We start from the raw sequence: 19,042 nt of genomic DNA on the forward strand, positions 1-19,042 counted from the left end.
AGGAATCCCATTTATATGCTCTTATAAAACTGTGTTTACCCAAAAGTCATTAATTTCAAAGTTCTCTTATTTAAATATTATTTCCCTAAGCATAAATCACCCACCAATAAAACTTACATTTTTAATGCTCTGTACTACGGGGTTTTTTACAAATATGTTGATGTTAAAAAAAATCATTTCAGCTGACACACATCCACCTCTGGCATTTTTCCAGCAGAGTCTAGTGCTCCCAAGTATTTGTCTACAGGATATTCTGAACTAAATTTCTCTATATCAGTTAAATTGCACTTTGAGAAAAGATCCCATGAGTCCACCTACTGTTCTGGCTTCACACATCCCACCTCAGGGAAATGCTTCTGTTTCTCTGCCTATGCCTCCTCATGTACTACTTCATCTGAATCTGAGGTCAGTAACTGGAGCTCCTTCCGGTCCTCACACCTGCCACTTCCTCTTCAGAGACCACACTTCCAAGGCAGTTCCTTAGTCCCTCACTTGCTCACATCTGTCTCCTTACTTTGCAGCTTTAATGACTTCCCATTTTCACTCTGGCTCAAATCCAGCTTCAAAGTTCTTTGGTGTTTTCTTCTATTTGTTCATCCCTTCCTGTAAAACTCTGACCTCTCGCCTTCCAAATTTAGTAAACCCGAGCATCCTCTCCTGGTGTATATTCAGCCAGCAACTCATCCTCATTCATGGGTGCTCACATGCCGTGCTGCGCTAAGTCTCTGTAGTCATGTCCGACTCTTTGCGATCCTATGGACTGTAGGCTGCCAGGCTCCTCTGTCCATTGGGTTCTCCAGCAAGAATACTGCAGTGGGCTGCCATTTCCTCCTCCAGGGGATCTTCCCAACCCAGGGATCGAACCCATGTGTCTTAAGTCTCCTGCATTGGCAGGCGGGTTCTTTACCACTGGCGCCACCTGGGAAGCCGGGTGCTTCCATGGGCTGCTTCTTATGCACCAAATTCTCTCCCACCTTTCAACTATCTCCAAACAGGAGGTCTAAACAAAAGATAAGCACACTGACCACCCCCAAGGAGGCACTGACATCTCATTTGTAACTGGGACAAGCTCCAAGGGCATGTAATCTCTGAAGATGCACAGAACCTGCACTTGTTTTAATGTTCTGCTATCACACCTTGAAATGCTTAATAATTAGAACTGGGGTCTCTACCTTTTCATTTTACACTGGGCCCTGCTAATTAGGAAGCCACTCCTATTTGCACATAATGTTGGTATGCTCTTGAGTTCCTACTCTCCCTCCATCTCATACTTATCCTCTTCACCAAGGTCCAACTCAGGTTTCACGTACAACTTCCAAAGGGATCATAAAATATTTCACACATGTACTCCTCATTTGAACCTTTCTAAGTCATGCCCTCTGGTCTTAATAAGTTTTTAATGTCTGTGTTGAGGCTTCCCAGATAGCTTTTAAACATCCTGAAGGTATTTTTATTTTTTATATCATTTTGGCATCTTGTAAGAATTAGGTACATAAGAGGTACTCTGGGGAACTCCCTGGTGGTTCCAGGTTAAGACTTCTCCTTCCAATGCAGGGGGTGTGGGTTGGGGAGTTAGGATCCTACGTGACTCACAGCCAAAAAACAAAAACAAAAATACAACAATACTGTAACAAATTTATTAAAAAAAATTGAAAAGAGGCAGTCTATATGTATTTTTACATTGAGATGGAATAAGCCTATAAAAATATGACTTTTTTTTTTTTTTTTTTTTTACTTTGAGCAAGCATTATTCCTTATCCCCCTCAGGACTCACAGCTTCATCTGCTTCTTGCATGTCCATGCTCAAATTGGGCTGCTGAGGAGGGAAGGCCTGCACTCGTCCAGCCCTGTTCTTAATTATTATGAAAGTGAAAAGAGTGAAAGTGTTAGTTGCCTCAGTCATGTCTAACTTTTTGCAGCCCCAGGGACTGTAGCTCACCAGGCTCCTCTGTCCATGGAATTCTCCAGGCAAGAATACCAGAGCAGGTTGCCATTCCCTTCTCCAGGGGATCTTTCAGACCCAGGGACTGAACCTGAGGCTCCTGCATTGCAGGCAGATTCTTAATTGTCTGAGTCATTGGGGAAGCCTTAATTATTATGGACATCTTAATTAAAGCTACTATTATATGGACATATTTAATTCAATGGAGGAAATATTAGGATACTCAAATGGTCATAAATTCAGTTTTATCAGAAAATGCTATTTTGCTCTCAGTCTAACTTGTTTACCTCTTATCTGGCTCTGAGCATTCAAATTGAGAAAGAGTTATAATAATAATCACTACCAAACTCTCTAGATTTGCTGCATTGTAAACAAACCGTGAGACCTCACCAAAAGGGCTGGAACTTTGTCTGCAGTACAACACATCGATAGTGGAGTTTCTAGATTGTCAGGGTGGGTGCCCTTCTAGACTTTAATGAATCATTAAGCACAGGTAACAAAAGATTTTGATCCTCGTGGATCATATCAGCTTACTTTGACTTGTGCACCCAGACCAATAGCTCTTTTCATATACTCATAATTAATAGGGACCAGCCCTACAAGCACAGTTGCACGGGTATGGGCCTCATTAAGCCAGCACTGTGCAAGTCCCTGAAGCTGACCCTGACCTGACCTGTGACGACAGAGCAAGGATTAGGTCATGGCAATGGTTCCAAATTTGGCTGCTAATTCTCACCTTGGAGAATCACCTGGGAAGCTTTTAAAACTCCCAATGTCCAGGCCAAAACTCAGACTATTTACATCTCAATCTCTAACAGTAGGATTCAGACATTTTTACTTTGTAAAACCTCCCCTAGTCATCCCTATGCTATGCTAAGTCACTTCAGTTGTGTCCGACTCTGTGCGACCCCATAGACGGCAGCCCACCAGGCTCTGCCGTCCCTGGGATTCTCCAGGCAAGAACACTGGAGTGGGTTGCCATTTCCTTCTCCAATGCAGTGAAAAGTGCAAAGTGAAAAGTGAAAGTGAAGTCGGTCAGTCGTGTCTGACTCTTCGCGATCCCATGGACTGCAGCCCACCAGGCTCCTCCATCCATGGGATTTTCCAGGCAAGAGTACTGGAGTGGGTTGCCATTTCCTTCTCCAATGCAGTGAAAAGTGCAAAGTGAAAAGTGAAAGTGAAGTCGGTCAGTCGTGTCTGACTCTTCGCGATCCCATGGACTGCAGCCCACCAGGCTCCTCCATCCATGGGATTTTCCAGGCAAGAGTACTGGAGTGGGGTGCCATTGCCTTCTCCGCTAGTCATCCCTATATGCTGCCTAATTTGAGAAACACTTGGTTAAATGGAAAAAAACACATTTTTGTCATTGTAAAACCTTAGCACTGAAGGGGTAATGTTCACAACATAGACATTTTAGGCAGTGACACACACAATAATCTTTTGCAGCTTTTACTATTATGTTTCAATTAAATCACAGGACCTGACTTAAGGTTGGTTATCAAGATCTAATGTGGGATTTGATGTCAGAAGTAAGTGGGCAGTGCTGTTAGTTTCTGTGAATTGTTTTAAACTGTATTCAGTGCCAAGGAGTGAACAGGAAGCTGCTAATCTCAGAGGTTTTTGTAGCTTCCCCATGGGCCCTGCTAAGAGTCACACTCCTTCATATATTCTCAGAGTTTCTCTAGATTCACTGGTTATACAATCTGTGATCTGAACAGATTTGAGTTTGGAGACTCATATTATGGTTACAGACACAGACATATACATCAGTGAAGGTCAAATAAAATGAAGGTCTTTACCAGTGGATGTGCCATGTTCTAGGACTCAGAAAAACAAGTCAATGAAATTAATATAGCTATAATTGCTGATAAAGCCCATTAAAAGGTTTTTTGTCATGATACTATAAGTTTAAGAATTAAATTTGCTCAAAAATCAACAAGTAACCAGTCTCATCTGAACAGTAGCTGTGGAAGAATAACATAAACATAAAGAAATATATATAACTATATGAAAGGAAGTAAGAGGTTCGGGGTGGAGGAAAGCTGAGATTGCAGCAGATTCTACCAAAAGGAAGGGAATGCCATATTGAAGTCCTGCCTACACAGATAAGACAAGATAAAAATAAGCTCCTCTTAGCTGCTCTTTAAGATGGAAGAAGCAATAGAGAGGCCATTACTAACCCATGATTGGGGCTCCAGGAGAGGCAGGAGGCATTTAGAGCAAACCACAGTATTTCTGAAAGGGCCATTGAGGAAAACACTCAAAGGATCCCTCTTAAAGCTTCAGGTCAAATCCATTAAAAAATTATCCAGTGACTGGATTACTGCTTAGAGATGATGCCTCTCTAACAAGAAGGGCTTCCCAGGTAGCGTGAGTGGTAAAGAACCCTCCTGCCAATGCAGGAGATGTAAGAGAAGTGGGTTTGATCCGTGGGCTGGGAAGATCCCCTTCCCACTCCAGTGTTCTTGTGGCAACCCACTCCAGTATTCTTGCCTGGAGAATTCCATGGACAGAGGAGCCTGGCGGGCTACAGTCCATGGGGTGGCAAAGAGTCAGACACAACTGAAGTGACTTAGCACAGCATAGCACAGCTCTAACAAGTGTTCACAGAACTGCCCAGACTGCAGACAAGGCTCTGAAGAAGAGCACTGCCTCCTTGAACGCCATTCCTAGGGTGATTTGAAGGTGACCTATTACTGAGAGGCATGAATGTATTTTCTATCCTCTGGCGCAGGATTTAACCCTGACACTACTGACATTTTGGGACCAGAGAAGTCACTGCTGTGGGGAACACCCTGTGCACTATGGGGTTTTTGGTAGCATCCCTGGCTTCTACTCAGCAGTTGCCAGGAGCAACCCCCAGTTATGACAAACTTGTCTGCAGACTTTGCCAGATATCTCCTTGGGAGAGACCAAATCACTCCCAGATGAGAACCATTGTTCTGAGGGAATTTTCCTGAGAAATTAATGAAATTAGGACTTTGGGGTAAATACACAGCAAAGGGAAAAGAAGCTAGCAAATAACAGACCAGGTTCAGTTCTGGTTTAGATATTATTTCAATGGGAGAATGCCTCCCAAGTGGATAATTCATCAGGAACAAAATTGGGTAAGATTACTTTGAACAATGGACTTGTTTGGAAGACTTAGAACTCACTGATTTCATATCTCTCATGATATATTACCCCATACAAGACAAAATCAAGAGGAATGTGCTAGAAAAGCAAAGTATCTTGGCCCATAAAAAACAACAAAAAGCTTAACAAACACTAAAACAGAACAAAGATTGCTAATCCTAGAAAAGGGAAAAGAAGAGGCCACCTTAAGCAGATTTAAACTGTTAAGACCCATTTAGGTGTTTCTTAAAAAGACAGAGAATAACTTACATGAATAGAACACTGGAGGCACGTTTTCACTATTGCGCGTGCGCGCGCGCGCACACACACACACACACACACACACACACACACACACACATACACACACACACACACCTGTCAAAAGGAAAAAAAATGTTTTTCTGCTGTTTTTAAAGTGGCACAAATTTTAAGGTCCAAGGAAGGAACAATGCTGGGAAAGATGACTAGGCAGAAGGAATCAAAAGGGCCAGGATCCTGGGATCAAAAGCCGCAGCAGGCTCACCTGCAGCCTCGGTTACGCCAATAAACACCACTTCTCCAGAGCAGAGGAGGGCTCAGGGAGAGCACTTGGCTAGCGGCGGATCTACAGACTCAAGCCATTCCACAGCAGGAGACAGCAGGAGAGAATTAAACTAATTCCCTGTTCATCAGACAGAATGAAGATGACACCAATAGACCGAATCAGTCAACTCAACAATGGCATGCCAGAAATGTTAAAGTGTAAGGGGAAATTCATAGAATTTGAAGATACTGGGAGCAGAAGAGGCACATCAAAAATATGACCTGGTGACTGGCAATGACAGTCTCGTAAATTTCTACATTTTGTACAATGGCAGAGAAGTCTCAAATATCATTTCTGGAGAGAGAAAGCTATACATTTAAGTGGATTCCATTTACCTAGTAACTTGAAGACTTCTCAGAAACGAGTAAGCACAAAGGTTGAGCTTTCAGACAACTGGTTTAGACTGAATGCTATCCTGGGCTTCCCAGGTGCTGCTGGTGGTAAAAGAACCCACCTCCCAATGCAGAAGACATAAGAGATGCAGGTTCCTGGTAAATCTGAAACATGATTTTCACTCATCTTTCTTGTGGTGCATGAAAACTGGGACATGAATTTAGACTATACCAAGATCTAGGTTCTAAGAATACAAGATTTTGACTTGGATGACTATTTTTGGTCCATGGATCAGTCTGTTTCAAATTTTTAGTGTGTACATGCTAGGTTGTTTCAGTCATGTCCAACTTTTTGCGACCCTATGGACTGTAGCACTCCAGGCTTCTCTATTCATGGGATTCTCCAAGCAAAAATACTGGACTGGGTTGTCATACACTCCTCCAGGGGATCTTTCTGACCCAGGGGTTGAATGTCTCTTATATCTCCTGAATTGCCACTTGGGAAGCTGGCTGGTGCTAAAATAGTCTTACATGATCTTCCAAATCTTAGGATTGTTTAAAAAGTGGGGCTCCCAAGATAGATTTGGAATTGAAATAATTTAATTCAGACCTTTCAAAGATTCTAATAGAATTATATCCATGTCAATTAATAAAAGACAGTCCACAATTCTGCTATGGAAAGAACCCTGGTCCTCCCCAGCCACCTGAGGGCATGATTTCTGCCTGGAGGGCAGTGGGATTTAATTTTTGGATTTTGATGTCTCTGCAATTTAATCATGGAAAGGTTTTATATTGTTCAAATTTTACTGTTGCAGATATTTTTAAAAGCAGCTAGTTAGACTCATTGCATAATTCTTGGTGAGCAATTTTTAGTTCCAGAGAGTTTTTTTTTTTTACTTTGACTTTACCTACTTGAGAATAGTCCTCATTTCCCTTTTATAGTCTCTTCTACTAATTTCTGTCTCTTCCATTATTTCTCACTCAATAGGAGCCGCTGGTTCTGATTCTTTGGCCTGGTCTTCCTTCCTCAAGTAGGCTGTAATATTTCTTTGCCTGATTCCTCTGTCTCGGTTCCCTCCAACCTGCACAGTTCCAGTTCCTGGGGTCTCTAAGGGAGTGCCAAAGAAGTTTTTATTCCTCTGGCACTGATAACATAGTAACTTAAATTGGCGATTCTCCTGCTTGTGCTTGGGGCCTGGAGATGAGGGAAATAAGCTTTTCAGAATTGCACAGCACATTCTGCTTCTGCCAGGGCTGCTGGAACCATCAGGATCAGAGGATTCTCTCCCCAAATATGCCTTCCAGTAAGCAGACAAGTGAGCTTCCCTGGTAGCTCAGCTGGAAAAGAATCCGCCTGCAGTGCAGGAGACCCTGGTTTGATTCCTGGGTTGAGAAGGTCCCTTAAAGAAGGGATAGGCTACTCACTCCAGTATTCTTGGGCTTCCCTGGTGGCTCAGATGGTAAAGAATCTGCCTTCTGCAATGCGGGAGACCTGGGTTTGATCCCCTGGGTTGGGAAGATCCCCTGCAGAAGGGCATGGCAACCCACTCCAGTATTCTTGCCTGGAGAATCCCCATGGGCAAAGGAGCCTGGTGGGCTATAGTCCATGGAGTTACAAAGAACTGGACATGACTGAGTGACTAAGCACGGTACAGCAAGCAGACAAGTGCAGCTCCTGCCACCTAAATACTGGCTTCTACCTGAAGGACCTCTCATGCAACTCTCCAGCTTCTCCTGTATCTCTGGCTCTTTCTGCTCAAGTACACTGCAGATGTTGAGGGCCAGCATCTTCTTAGTTTCTGGAGATTACATAGCGCAAATTTTGGTCAAGCTCTAGCACGGCTTATTTTAGTGGTTCAGTCCAGTGAAGGCTTAGGAAGAAGAAAGGTCAGCAACATGCATCCATATAACACCTCCTGAGAAATCTATTTGCTCTAACATTATATTTTTATTGTCAAACCAGCTCTTCTACCTCTTATGATATTTCCACTTCATAATGTAGGCCTTTGACACATGTTTTATAATTGACGATAGGTGGTCCTAAAGTATTTTCAAATTCTATTCAAAAACATATTTCCTTTCATGAAAATAAAATCCTTGATCTGGTTAATATGAATCCAACTTTGCTTTGAACAGTTTGATACACACACGCACACACACACATACATATATATATATACAGCAATTGTAAATCTGTTTGCAACATATCAAGTAACATCTAATCACATGGTGCTTTCATGTACGTTTCAATATTCTATTACTCAACAAATACATACCAAATGCCTACTAACTGCCAGACATTGTTCTGCCATTCTGAGGACACAGCCAAGAACAGAGTAAACAAAAACACCTCTATATTGGAGCTTCTAGTGTTAGTCACATTCTAGGGAAATGCAGTATCCATTACAACAATAACAAGGAGTCTTTACTGACCTCACATGCAATCTCAGCAGGAAGCACCACTGCCTGTGATATGGCGCTTCCTGAAGCTTCTGATAATTCTTCAACTTCCTTTCCCTCACTGATTTGCCCAGAATGTTCCTTTCTTAGGTCTGGTGGAATAATGATCTCCAGGTAGTCCGCAGAACCTAAAGGAAAGTTCATTAATATGGATTACAATACAGCTAAGGCCACATTAAGTTCCTCCATTGTTATGAAAACTAATTGCTGAACAGTTGATTTAATATATGGGACAACCAAACTGAGCTTAAGATAGTCAAAATAATTGAACCAATGTTAATAATTAAAATGATGCCTCATAATTTAACTAGTATTATAACCTTAGCTATTAAACTAAATCAAATACATATTTTCATCTACTAGGTAAATATTTTCCCCCCCAAAAATCCAAATACCACTTTATATTAAAACAGTCAATCTGAAAAACATGAAACTATCTCCTTTCAATGACTGTAAATAAGAAAATGTATTCATTTAAAATCAGAACAATTTAACTCAGAACAATTATTTACCCTTTATGTATATTTCTAATTTTTAAAAACAATAGGCATAACTAGGAGACAATCACTAAACAAACTAATTTTTCTATGAAATGTTAGTTTAATAGTGAAATATTAGTGTTTATCAAAACGCTAATGTGTCCTGTGAAAAAAGTGTCTTCAATTAAATGATATGGGTTTCTTTATGGTAGTATTATTAAGAACACTAAAATATGCTAATGTGAATTTTAAATATAAGAAGGAGAAAAGTATTCAATTGTTTAAAAATGTAACAGTAATTCAGTATTTGGTTCCAATCACTAAAAAAACTTTATTGAAGAAGAGTTGTGTGAAGAGAGATGGACAATATTTATATTGTCCAAAGTCCAAAGCATTTCCTTAGGGCACAGAACCAATATGACTGAAACCAAGGCTCTCACAACGGACACTCACAACTGTCGTCTGTCTTTGGCCAACCACAAAAGTACCCCTCAAATCCCCGAAGAAGGGTACTGGAGAAAAGGAAAAGAGCTCCTGACAGCTAGAAATTGTCCTGATACCTTCTGAAGGCCTTGGTGTTGCTAGGCAGTGGCCTCCTGTCCTGTTGAACACCAACAATCTCACAGAAAATCACCACCACTAGACCACGCTGCCACCATGATGGATCCAGTCAGAGATCAGGCTACTTTGCGTTCATGTCTGAATCCAGGCAAAAACATGAACATTATCCAAACCACAAAAGGAACCAAATATCCTGAATCCTGGCTCCTGTGAGTGACTTTGCTTCTTTACCAAGTCTAGCCTCAGCCTCTTTTCATTTTACCTTCCAGGTAGGGTAACCAACTTCTCCCAGTTTGCTTGGGATTTGGAGGAGGTTGTGTGCTGAAAATGCTGTGCCCCAGAAACCCCTCAGTTGCTGGGAGAGCTGGTTACCCAGCTTCTCAGTAAGAGTCATTAATTACACAAACCATAAAATTACACCCGCTTTTTGACAGCAAGCAAACAATAGCAAAGCCCTGCTTCCATGAACCCTTCCTCAAATCACAATACAACCCTAAATCCTACAGTAAGTTTTTTCTTAATACAATGTTACTGAGATGCCCCATGGTTCGCCATGGTAGCCTTCACTTCATTGCTACTAGACAAAAAAAAAGTAAATAATAGTTCAAGTACAGGTGTGTTCCAAGTTCCTCTGGCAAAAGGAAATTGACAGGATGACAAGGAAGAAGAGTCAAAGGCAATATAGATGAAGATCTATATATAGAATAAGGTGGCTAGAATTTTGGTGTCATTGCATCTCAAAAGTGAAGTCACTATTCCTATCTGAGAAGCAGAGTAAAAAAGTGATGTCCTCTGGAAAGGAGCTGTCCCCATGCTATACTTAAGAAGGAGTGTTGGTTTGTTTGTTTGTTTGTTTCTGTCTTTTGAAATTTACAGAATAAAAGTACAAAAGCACCTGGGATTTCCAGATTCTCCCAGTACCAGTCTTGCTTGAAATGGCATGAAAAATAGCCTTTATTTTTCTAACAATTTAAGGCACTTCCATAAGCAGTCTCATTCTCTCTTTCTCTGTCACGCTCTTTCATACAGACCCCAAAACAGTGAAAGGTTGTATAGAACTGGCTTGATCATTTTGTGAATTGATAAAAGAACAAGAGAACTGATTTTATTTAATGTATCTTAAGAGGTATATGCTGCTCCACCGTAGCAGTATCTAGGATGTTTTCTGCTAATTCATCTGTGGAATTAGGTTAGGAAGAGCTATTTTCTTTACTTTGAGGACATAATCATAGATGTTCAAAATATTTATCTCTATGAATTCTCACAGAAGATCTGCTTATAATGCAGAAAATTAGGAGCAGTCTAAGCAATAACAGACCAGATAAAAAATCTAATGTGATAAAAGGTATTGTCACTAATTAAAATTCTATCAAAGAACATTTAACAATAAAGAAAAAGTTTATGATGTAAGTGAAAAAATTCAAGTTACAAAATTATCAATTTTGTAGGTTCCCATTTTAGTAAAATAACAAGTATAGGACTTCCTGTTTCGGGTTCCATATTTAAGGAGTTTTGGACATCACCACTCCATCCTAACAAACAAAAAGCTGAACAGACTAAAAATTCGACAACTCTTCTATGATTAATTTTTTGTTTGTTTATGTTTGGCTGTGCTGGGTATTCATTGCAGCACCAGCTTTTCTCCGGTTGTGCAAGTGGGGGCTACTCTCTAATTGTGGTGCACGGGGTCCTCATGGTCGTGGCTTTTGAAGTGCAATTGACAAATTGCTGGACACTCAACGGAGGACAAGTCTGAGAGTTAATCTCCAGGAGGGTTCAGCTAAAAGGTTGGAGGGGACACATTATTTTGAGATTTAGCTCTAGGAGCTTGACCAGATTCCCACAGCAAATATTGGGGAACAGTATTTCTAAGGAAATGGAAACAACCTTAGATACTCCAGAGTACTCTAGTCTTCTTAACAAGGCCTGCCCTCAGGAAAAACTAGTTAATCAGAGCCTAATCTATTAAGGTATTTTCAGAGACGAACTGACCACAGGAAGGGAAATAACTAACTATAGCCCACTATAACAATCCTCTCTCACCTAAACTCTTGTGAGGTTCACAGTTGAAAGGCATAGGCTTACTAAAGGACTGAGACCTAAATCACAGGACTCTAGAAAGCCTCCTCCCCACACCTCACCACTGCATTACCAAAGGACTATCTGCAACAGTTCTTTTTACAGAGTATATTACGTTTGTGCTCTGTGTGCTATGTCCCTTCAGTTGTATCCGACTCTTCCCAACTCTATGGCTGTAGCCTGCCCTCTGCCCATGGGATTCTCCAGGCAAGAATACTGGAGTGGGCTGCCATGCCCTCCTACAGGGTATCTTCTCAACTTAGGGATCGAACCCATGTTTCTTATGTCTCCTGCACCAGCAGATGGGTTCTTTACCACTAGTGCCACCGGGAAGCCCACATTATGTCTAGTTATCAAGAAAAATTACAAGGCATACATACCAAAAGGAAGGGAGTGCAATTTGAAGAGACCAGGGAAAAAGCATTTGTTTTCTGTTTTTGTTACCCTGTTCTTTGTTCCTGTTTTCTCTTCTGTTTTTCTGCCATTGTGTTTTATTGAACATTTTATATGATTCCATTTTTCTTCTTTTTTATTAGCATATCAGTCATACTCAAACACATTTTTAGTGGTGTTATCCTAGAGTTTGCAATATGCATTTACAACTAATCCAAGTCCACTTTCAAATAACATATTACCACTTTATAGATAGTTTTAGTACCTTATAATAATAAAATGATTCCTCCTCCCTCCTATACTTTATATTACTGCTTTCATTTATGTCATTATATATAAACATACACAAGCATATATATGTAAAATTTAAATCATATATTATATAAGCATACATTATTAAATATATTGTTGATATTATTTTGAATAAACTATTATCTTCTAGATCAATCACAAATAGGAAATATATATATAATTTTTAAATTTTATCTTCAGTTATTCCTTCTTTGATGCTATAGATCTGAATTTCTGATCTATATTACTTTTCTTCTCACTAAAAAACGTCTTTTAACTTTTCTTTTAGGCAGGTCCACTGATAATAAATTTTTTAATATTTTTTCCTGAGGAAAATGTCTTACTAACAATAAGCAAGTGTAATTGGAGGTTAAAAATGGAATACCACTTACAATAGTCCTTCTAGCTTTTTATTTGTCCCTCCTCAAAGTTAAATACTTAGGTATAAATCTAAAAAAATATGTACAATATCAATATGATGAAAACCACAAAACTCTGATAACCAAAATCAAATAAGAACTAAGTAAATGGAAAGATTTTGAACTGTGGTGTTGGAGAAGACTCTTGAGAGTCCCTTGGACTACAAGGAGATTCAACCAGTCCATTCTGAAGGAGATCAGCCCTGGGATTTCTTTGGAAGGAATGATGCTAAAGCTGAAACTCCAGAACTTTGGCCACCTCATGCAAAGAGTTGACTCATTGGAAAAGACTCTGATGCTGGGAGCCATTGGGGGCAGGAGGAGAAGGGGACGACAGAGGATGAGATGGCTGAATGGCATCACTGACTTGATGGACGTGAGTCTGGGTGAACTCCAGGAGTTAGTGATGGACATGGAGGCCTCGCGTGCTGCGATTCATGGGGTCGCAAAGAGTTGGACATGACTGAGTGACTGAACTGAACTGAACTGAAATGGAAAAATATTCTATGTTCATGGATAGAAAAACTCAATAGTGTCAAGATGTCTGTTCATCCCAATTTGCTCTATAGATTCAATTCAATCACAATAAAAATATCAGAAAATTACAGATATGGACAAACTGATTCTAGAGTTTATATGGAGAGGCAAGAGATCCAGAGTAGGCAGCTTAATATTGAAGGTGAAGAACAATGTTGGAAGACTGACACTACACTACTTCAATACTTACGATAAAGCTACAGTGATCAAGACAGTGTGGTCTTGGTAAAAGAATAATCAAACAGTTCAATGGAACACAATAAAGAGCCAAGAAGTAGAATCACATAGTTAACTGATCTTTAAGCAAGGGTAAAAAATAATACAATGAGGCAAAAAAAGTCACTTCAACAAATGGAGATGGAATGACTAAATAATCACATCCAAAAAAAAAAAAAAATCAAGATACAAACCTTACAGCAATCACAAAAATTAACTAAAAATGGATCCTAGACATAAATGTATGTGAAATTATAAAAACTGGATGACATTAATAACAGAAGAGAAAACCTAGATGACTTTGGGTATGATGATGCATTTTTAGATACAACACTGAAGTTGTGATCCATGAAAGAAATAATTTATAAGCTGGACTTCATTAAAATGAAAAACACGTCTGCAAAAGACAATGTCTAGAGAATTAGAAGATAAGCCATAGATTCGGAGAAGATATTTGCAAAAGACACATTTAGAAAAGGACTGTTTTCCAAAATTTATAAAGAACTCAAATTCAACACTTAAGAAAACAACTGAATCAATTTTTTTTAAATCAAAGTTTTTAAATACCTCACCAAAGAAGATATATAGGTAGAAAATAGGCATATGAAAAGATGCTCCACTTGTATGTCATCAGGGAAATGCAAATTAAAATAACAATGAAATAGCTCTATACACCTATTAGAATGGCCAAAATTTGGAACACTGACAATAGCAAATGCTACCAAGAATTTGGAACAAGAACTGTCATCCATCACTGGTGGAAATGCAAATGATACAACTATTTTGGAAGGCATTTTGGTGGTTTCTGACAAAACTAAACATATTCTTATCATTCAGTCTAACAAATGCATTCCTTGGTATGTATTCAAATGAACTGGAAAACTTATGTCCACATAAGAATCTACATATAGATATTTATCGCAGCTTTGTTCATAATCGCCCAAACTTGGGAGCAATCAAGATGTTCTTCAGCAGGTAAATGAATAAGCTCTGGTTCATCCACACAAGAAAATATTATTCAGCACTAATAAGTGAAGTAAGCTATTACACAATGAAAAAACATGGGGAAAAAACCTTAAATGCTTAGTGCTAAGTGAAAGAAGCCACTTGGAAAAGGCCATACATAGCATGATTCCCACTATATGACCTTCTGGAAAAGGCAAAACTGTAGAGACAGTAAAAAGATCTGGGATTGCCAGGGGTCTGGAATAGAAGGGAGAGGAGTGAATAGGCAGAGCTCAGATTTGGGATGCAGTAAAAATACTCTTTATGATACCATTAATGATGGATGCATATCATTATACATTTGTCCAAACCCTTAGATTGTACAATACCAAGAGTATACCCTAAGGTAAACTATGGACTTTGAGGGATTACGGTATGTTAATGTAGGCTCATTCTTAAATGGTAAAAACGATGTACCATTGTGGTGAGTGATGATAATTGGGGTGGCTATATGTCATTGGGGCTGACAGGGCGGAGACTATATGGGAAATCTCTGTATCTCCCTCTCAGTTGCTGTAAACCTAAAACTGCTCTAAAAAATAAAGTCTTTTAATATGTATACATATTCAGAACTATGTGGTAGAAACTCAAGACAAATTTTTGAAAGCATACAAATAGACTAGCTATATAAATCCAAGATACCTAGAGGTTATTTCTGATTGACGGAGTCATGAGCAATTTTATTTCATACATAACTAATAATATCAGTTATTTTTAATATCTAATATACTTAATCATTATTCTGATTTTCTATACTGAATATATTTGTTTTATAGATTGAACTATATACATTCCTCAAATACAGGAATAAAATGATCAAGACTACAGATTGAGCAAATGTCTTTACCCCTCCTCTACAACATGCAAATGAAATTACAGAAAAGATTATTTTCTTTATGTATAATGATGGAAAAATGGGGAGGAAACACTGCTATTCAGATAGTATATGAAATAAACCAGCTTACCACAAACCATCTCATGCTCAGGTGATCTAAGGAATCGCCAAAACTATTAACTGAAATTAACTTGTCTTTACTCTTTTAAAATAAATATAATCCTAGAGGAAAATTACAGATATCCTAAGGCAAGATAATTCTGTATAATTTTTTAGCATCCAATATTACACTGTAAACTTAGCAAAACAATAAAATAGTTAAGTATCAGAAAATAAACTTCCTTATGAATTAAGTTGCAAAAAATCATGTTTAATTTTTAAAACATACCAAATGCTTTTCAAAATAGAAACTTTTAATATTGTTTTTTCAAAAAATTAACTTTTAGTGTAGTATTTTTATCTTTTGTTTTTATTTGTCAATTGATTAAATCCTCATTTGGAATAAGGACAGGTTTTCTGGTAATTAGCAAAACTCAGTGGAGACTGAAAAAAGATAGAATCCTTTATTGCTATCATACTTGAACTGCTTTCATTATAGCGATCTGATGAAAAAAGAAGTTATTCCTCAATACCCAATGACCCTTCAAATCTATCAATACGTCAAAAACAAAGCAAGGTTTCAGTTTATAATTTGGGAACAGAGAGACAGAGAGGCAAGCAATAATATAGAAGACATATGTCTGCTGCTAAAAAAAAACTTCCTGTCTTCTCATGCAACCTTGGAAGACAAGCTTCAATTTCCTCAATTGTTTAATGGAGTAAATGACTTCCTTGTTGGATTGTTTGGATTACATTTAATAAAGTGTGTGTCAGGCCTAGGATAGGCACTCAATATTAGTCTCCTTCTTTTTCTAATTTCTGATATCAAATTGAATAAAAGCAATTTTTTATTTTCAAAAGATCATAAATCTATCTTTCTAAGTTTGTATGGCTAACTATGATTCAGAAAGCACTGCAACATATTCCTGGGATTTCAACACAGTGTCATTTTTTGGACAGATTTATAACTTAGTAAACGATTCTTTAATCATAATGTAGCTAATACCATTAAGTATGCTTAAGGCAGTACAGATTCTAGCATGCTCTTCTGGAGTTTTAATGTCATACTAAAGACTATAACATTCCCTATCACTCGGGGAAGTAAACAGGTATTTTTCCAAGAGGTAAAGGAAACAAATAAACTGCACAAAAAGATGTAATTTTACCAACCTTTCAGTCTAGTCCTCAGGTATCTTAATCTTTTTGTCTGTGGGGCATTATAAAAGACACAAAATAAGGAATACTTCATTCAAGGCTATGTCCAAAGAAAAATAATAATGATCATAGTAAAATTTCTTACCTAATAAATATATATACAAACAGACATACTCAATATAACCAAGTAAATGTGGGTTTCCAATAATAAAAAGATAAATCTACATTATTTAAATATGCACATTTATCTTGGCACTGAAACTGCACAAACTCTACCAGTTCTCGCAAACGGAGACATCAGTATATATTTAATTTTACTCTTAGTACTTTAGTTTTTTTTATTTTAGTCCATAACAAGCAGGAATAGTTCTAAGACAGAGAATATGTAAGGAGATGCTGTTTTTGGTATCCTATGTGTTCCATTTTTATCTGAATTTCTGTTCTATTCTGTTTATTATATTTTCTCCTTTTTCCTATCCTTTCCCCTTCTCATAGTCCATCACCTATTACCCACTCTTCCTTTAAGATACATTTTATTACCCACCTCTTAGTCAAACTAACTACACAAAAATGATATTATATCTTGCAACTCAAGACTGTTGTCTTCAGACCAGCAGTTTATTAGACATGCATACTTCTAGCCACCACCCTAGAGCTACTGAATCATAAACTGCATTTTAAAAGGATCCCAAATGATTTGAATGCACACTGAAGTTTGAGAAATGATGTAGATTAACAATTTGTACCTTGGCTGTTCCATAACATTAACAAAGCATGAGCCACTAACTGAAATCATATCATGTATTTTTTTTTCCTTGTTTCTTGTCCATCCAGCTAGAATGCAACTGTTTGAGGTCAAGTAATTAGTCCTTTTTACCCCTTTCTATCTCTGGTACATATAATAGGGCCCGCTCAGTCGTTTCTGACTCTTTGTGATCCCATGGACTATACAGTCCATGGAATTCTCCAGGCCAGAATACTGGAGTGGGTAGCCTTTCCCTTCTCCAGGGGATCTTCCCAACCCAGGGATCAAATCCAGGTCTCCCACATTGCAGGTGGATTCTTTACCAGCTGAGCTACACTGGAAGCCCCCTTTAACACAGCAGATGCTCAATATTAATATGAGTAGACATAGTGATAAGATGTTGTGTATTCATATACATAGCAGATGTAAATATTTGTTGCTTGATTTATGATTAAATAAATCCATGCCTGGTTTTTTATCTGGGGGGAGAGTAGAGTTGTAGCTTGTATCTGAAGGACAGTATTTTGTTCTATCTACCACACTCTTTGCCTGGCTGTTTTAAGGAAATACAACTGTATTTCAATCAGTATAACCCTAAAGGTGGGAACTGAACAAAGTTAGAGAAAATCACCAAAGCTTAGAAAGCACTAAGCTTGCCTCTGCTCTCCTACACATTTTCATTGTTTATAATTTTTCTGAGAGTTGCTAAGGTAATATTAGCATTACCTATTCTATCGACGGGCTCCCCAGGTGGCTCAGTGGTAAAGAATCTGCCTGCCAAACAAGAGACCAGGGTTCAATTCCCGGGTCAGGAAGATCCCCGGGAGAAGGAAATGACAACCCGCTGCAGTTGTCTTGCCTGGGACATCCAAAGGACAGAGAAGCCTAGGGGGCTACACAGTCCATCGGGTCACAAAAGAGTTTGTGACTAAACAACAACGACAATGCTATCGACTGTTATTTCCTGCAACTGGATAAATGAAACACTTAGATGAAAGAAATGGAATGCCAGTTAATGAAATAAACCCTAATTACATCCTCTCTGAAGAAGTTTAACACATATCAGTGATAATCCCTTTCAGCAGAATATCCAGAATGAAATAAAATCCAGATTTATTGAATAAGATTGCAAACAAAAACTGACCAACAGACTTTCGATTATTGCTTTTAATGAATGACACTGTAAAATATTGACTCTATTCTGGTTGCTGTATTTTTAAAGTCTAGGTTACAAGAAAACTTTGTGTATAAATTGATCATTGCAGGTTTAGATGCTAAATAATACAAAGGATTTACAATTCATGAGTAGGGAAATGACTTTTTGTGGTCTTAGAAAATATTACACTGAAATACGTAGTACCTGATAATGTACACTTAACTCAGATAAAGGCAGCAATTTACCAGTTTCTTTCTGTTAGTCTTTTCTTAGAATTATGTAAAAAAAAAAAAACCAGATTAATCTGAATAGAAATTCATGAAAAGTATGGTCTGAGAAGCATTCCAAATGAATGAGATAATTTTTGTTATGATGTTCACTGAATATAAAAGCATATATATGTACATGTGTGTAGATATATGCACATATTTATATATAATCAGTTCAGTTCAGTTCAGTTCAGTCGCTCAGTCATGTCTGACTCTTTGTGACCCCATGAACTGCAGCTAAGATAGACCAGAGGAGGGAAGGACTGGCTACTTTATACCATCTTTCCTTTAGACTGGCTCACTAGATCAACTTACCTAATTCACTACAAGTTCAAAACCACATCATATAGGTTCTCAGATGAATTGCAG

At 38.3% G+C, this 19,042-nt stretch overlaps 1 protein-coding gene across 4 annotated transcripts in view; it reads right to left on the reverse strand.

Annotated features, from left to right (window-relative positions):
* Nucleotides 1-19,042, reverse strand: part of BANK1 (B cell scaffold protein with ankyrin repeats 1) — a 317,845-nt gene that overhangs the window by 224,095 nt on the left and 74,708 nt on the right. For 3 of the 4 annotated variants that reach the window (XM_006070968.4, XM_006070969.4, XM_006070967.4), the window contains one exon: nt 8,408-8,562. In XM_006070968.4, coding sequence (XP_006071030.2) covers nt 8,408-8,562 — 155 coding nt within the window. Of the gene's footprint in view, nt 1-8,407; nt 8,563-16,518; nt 16,613-19,042 lie in introns of those variants that run through there. The other variant, XM_044946169.2, reaches the window with a different exon arrangement.

Source organism: Bubalus bubalis, chromosome 7 (assembly GCF_019923935.1).
Source record: "Bubalus bubalis isolate 160015118507 breed Murrah chromosome 7, NDDB_SH_1, whole genome shotgun sequence".
Classification (NCBI taxonomy): Eukaryota; Metazoa; Chordata; class Mammalia; order Artiodactyla; family Bovidae; genus Bubalus; species Bubalus bubalis.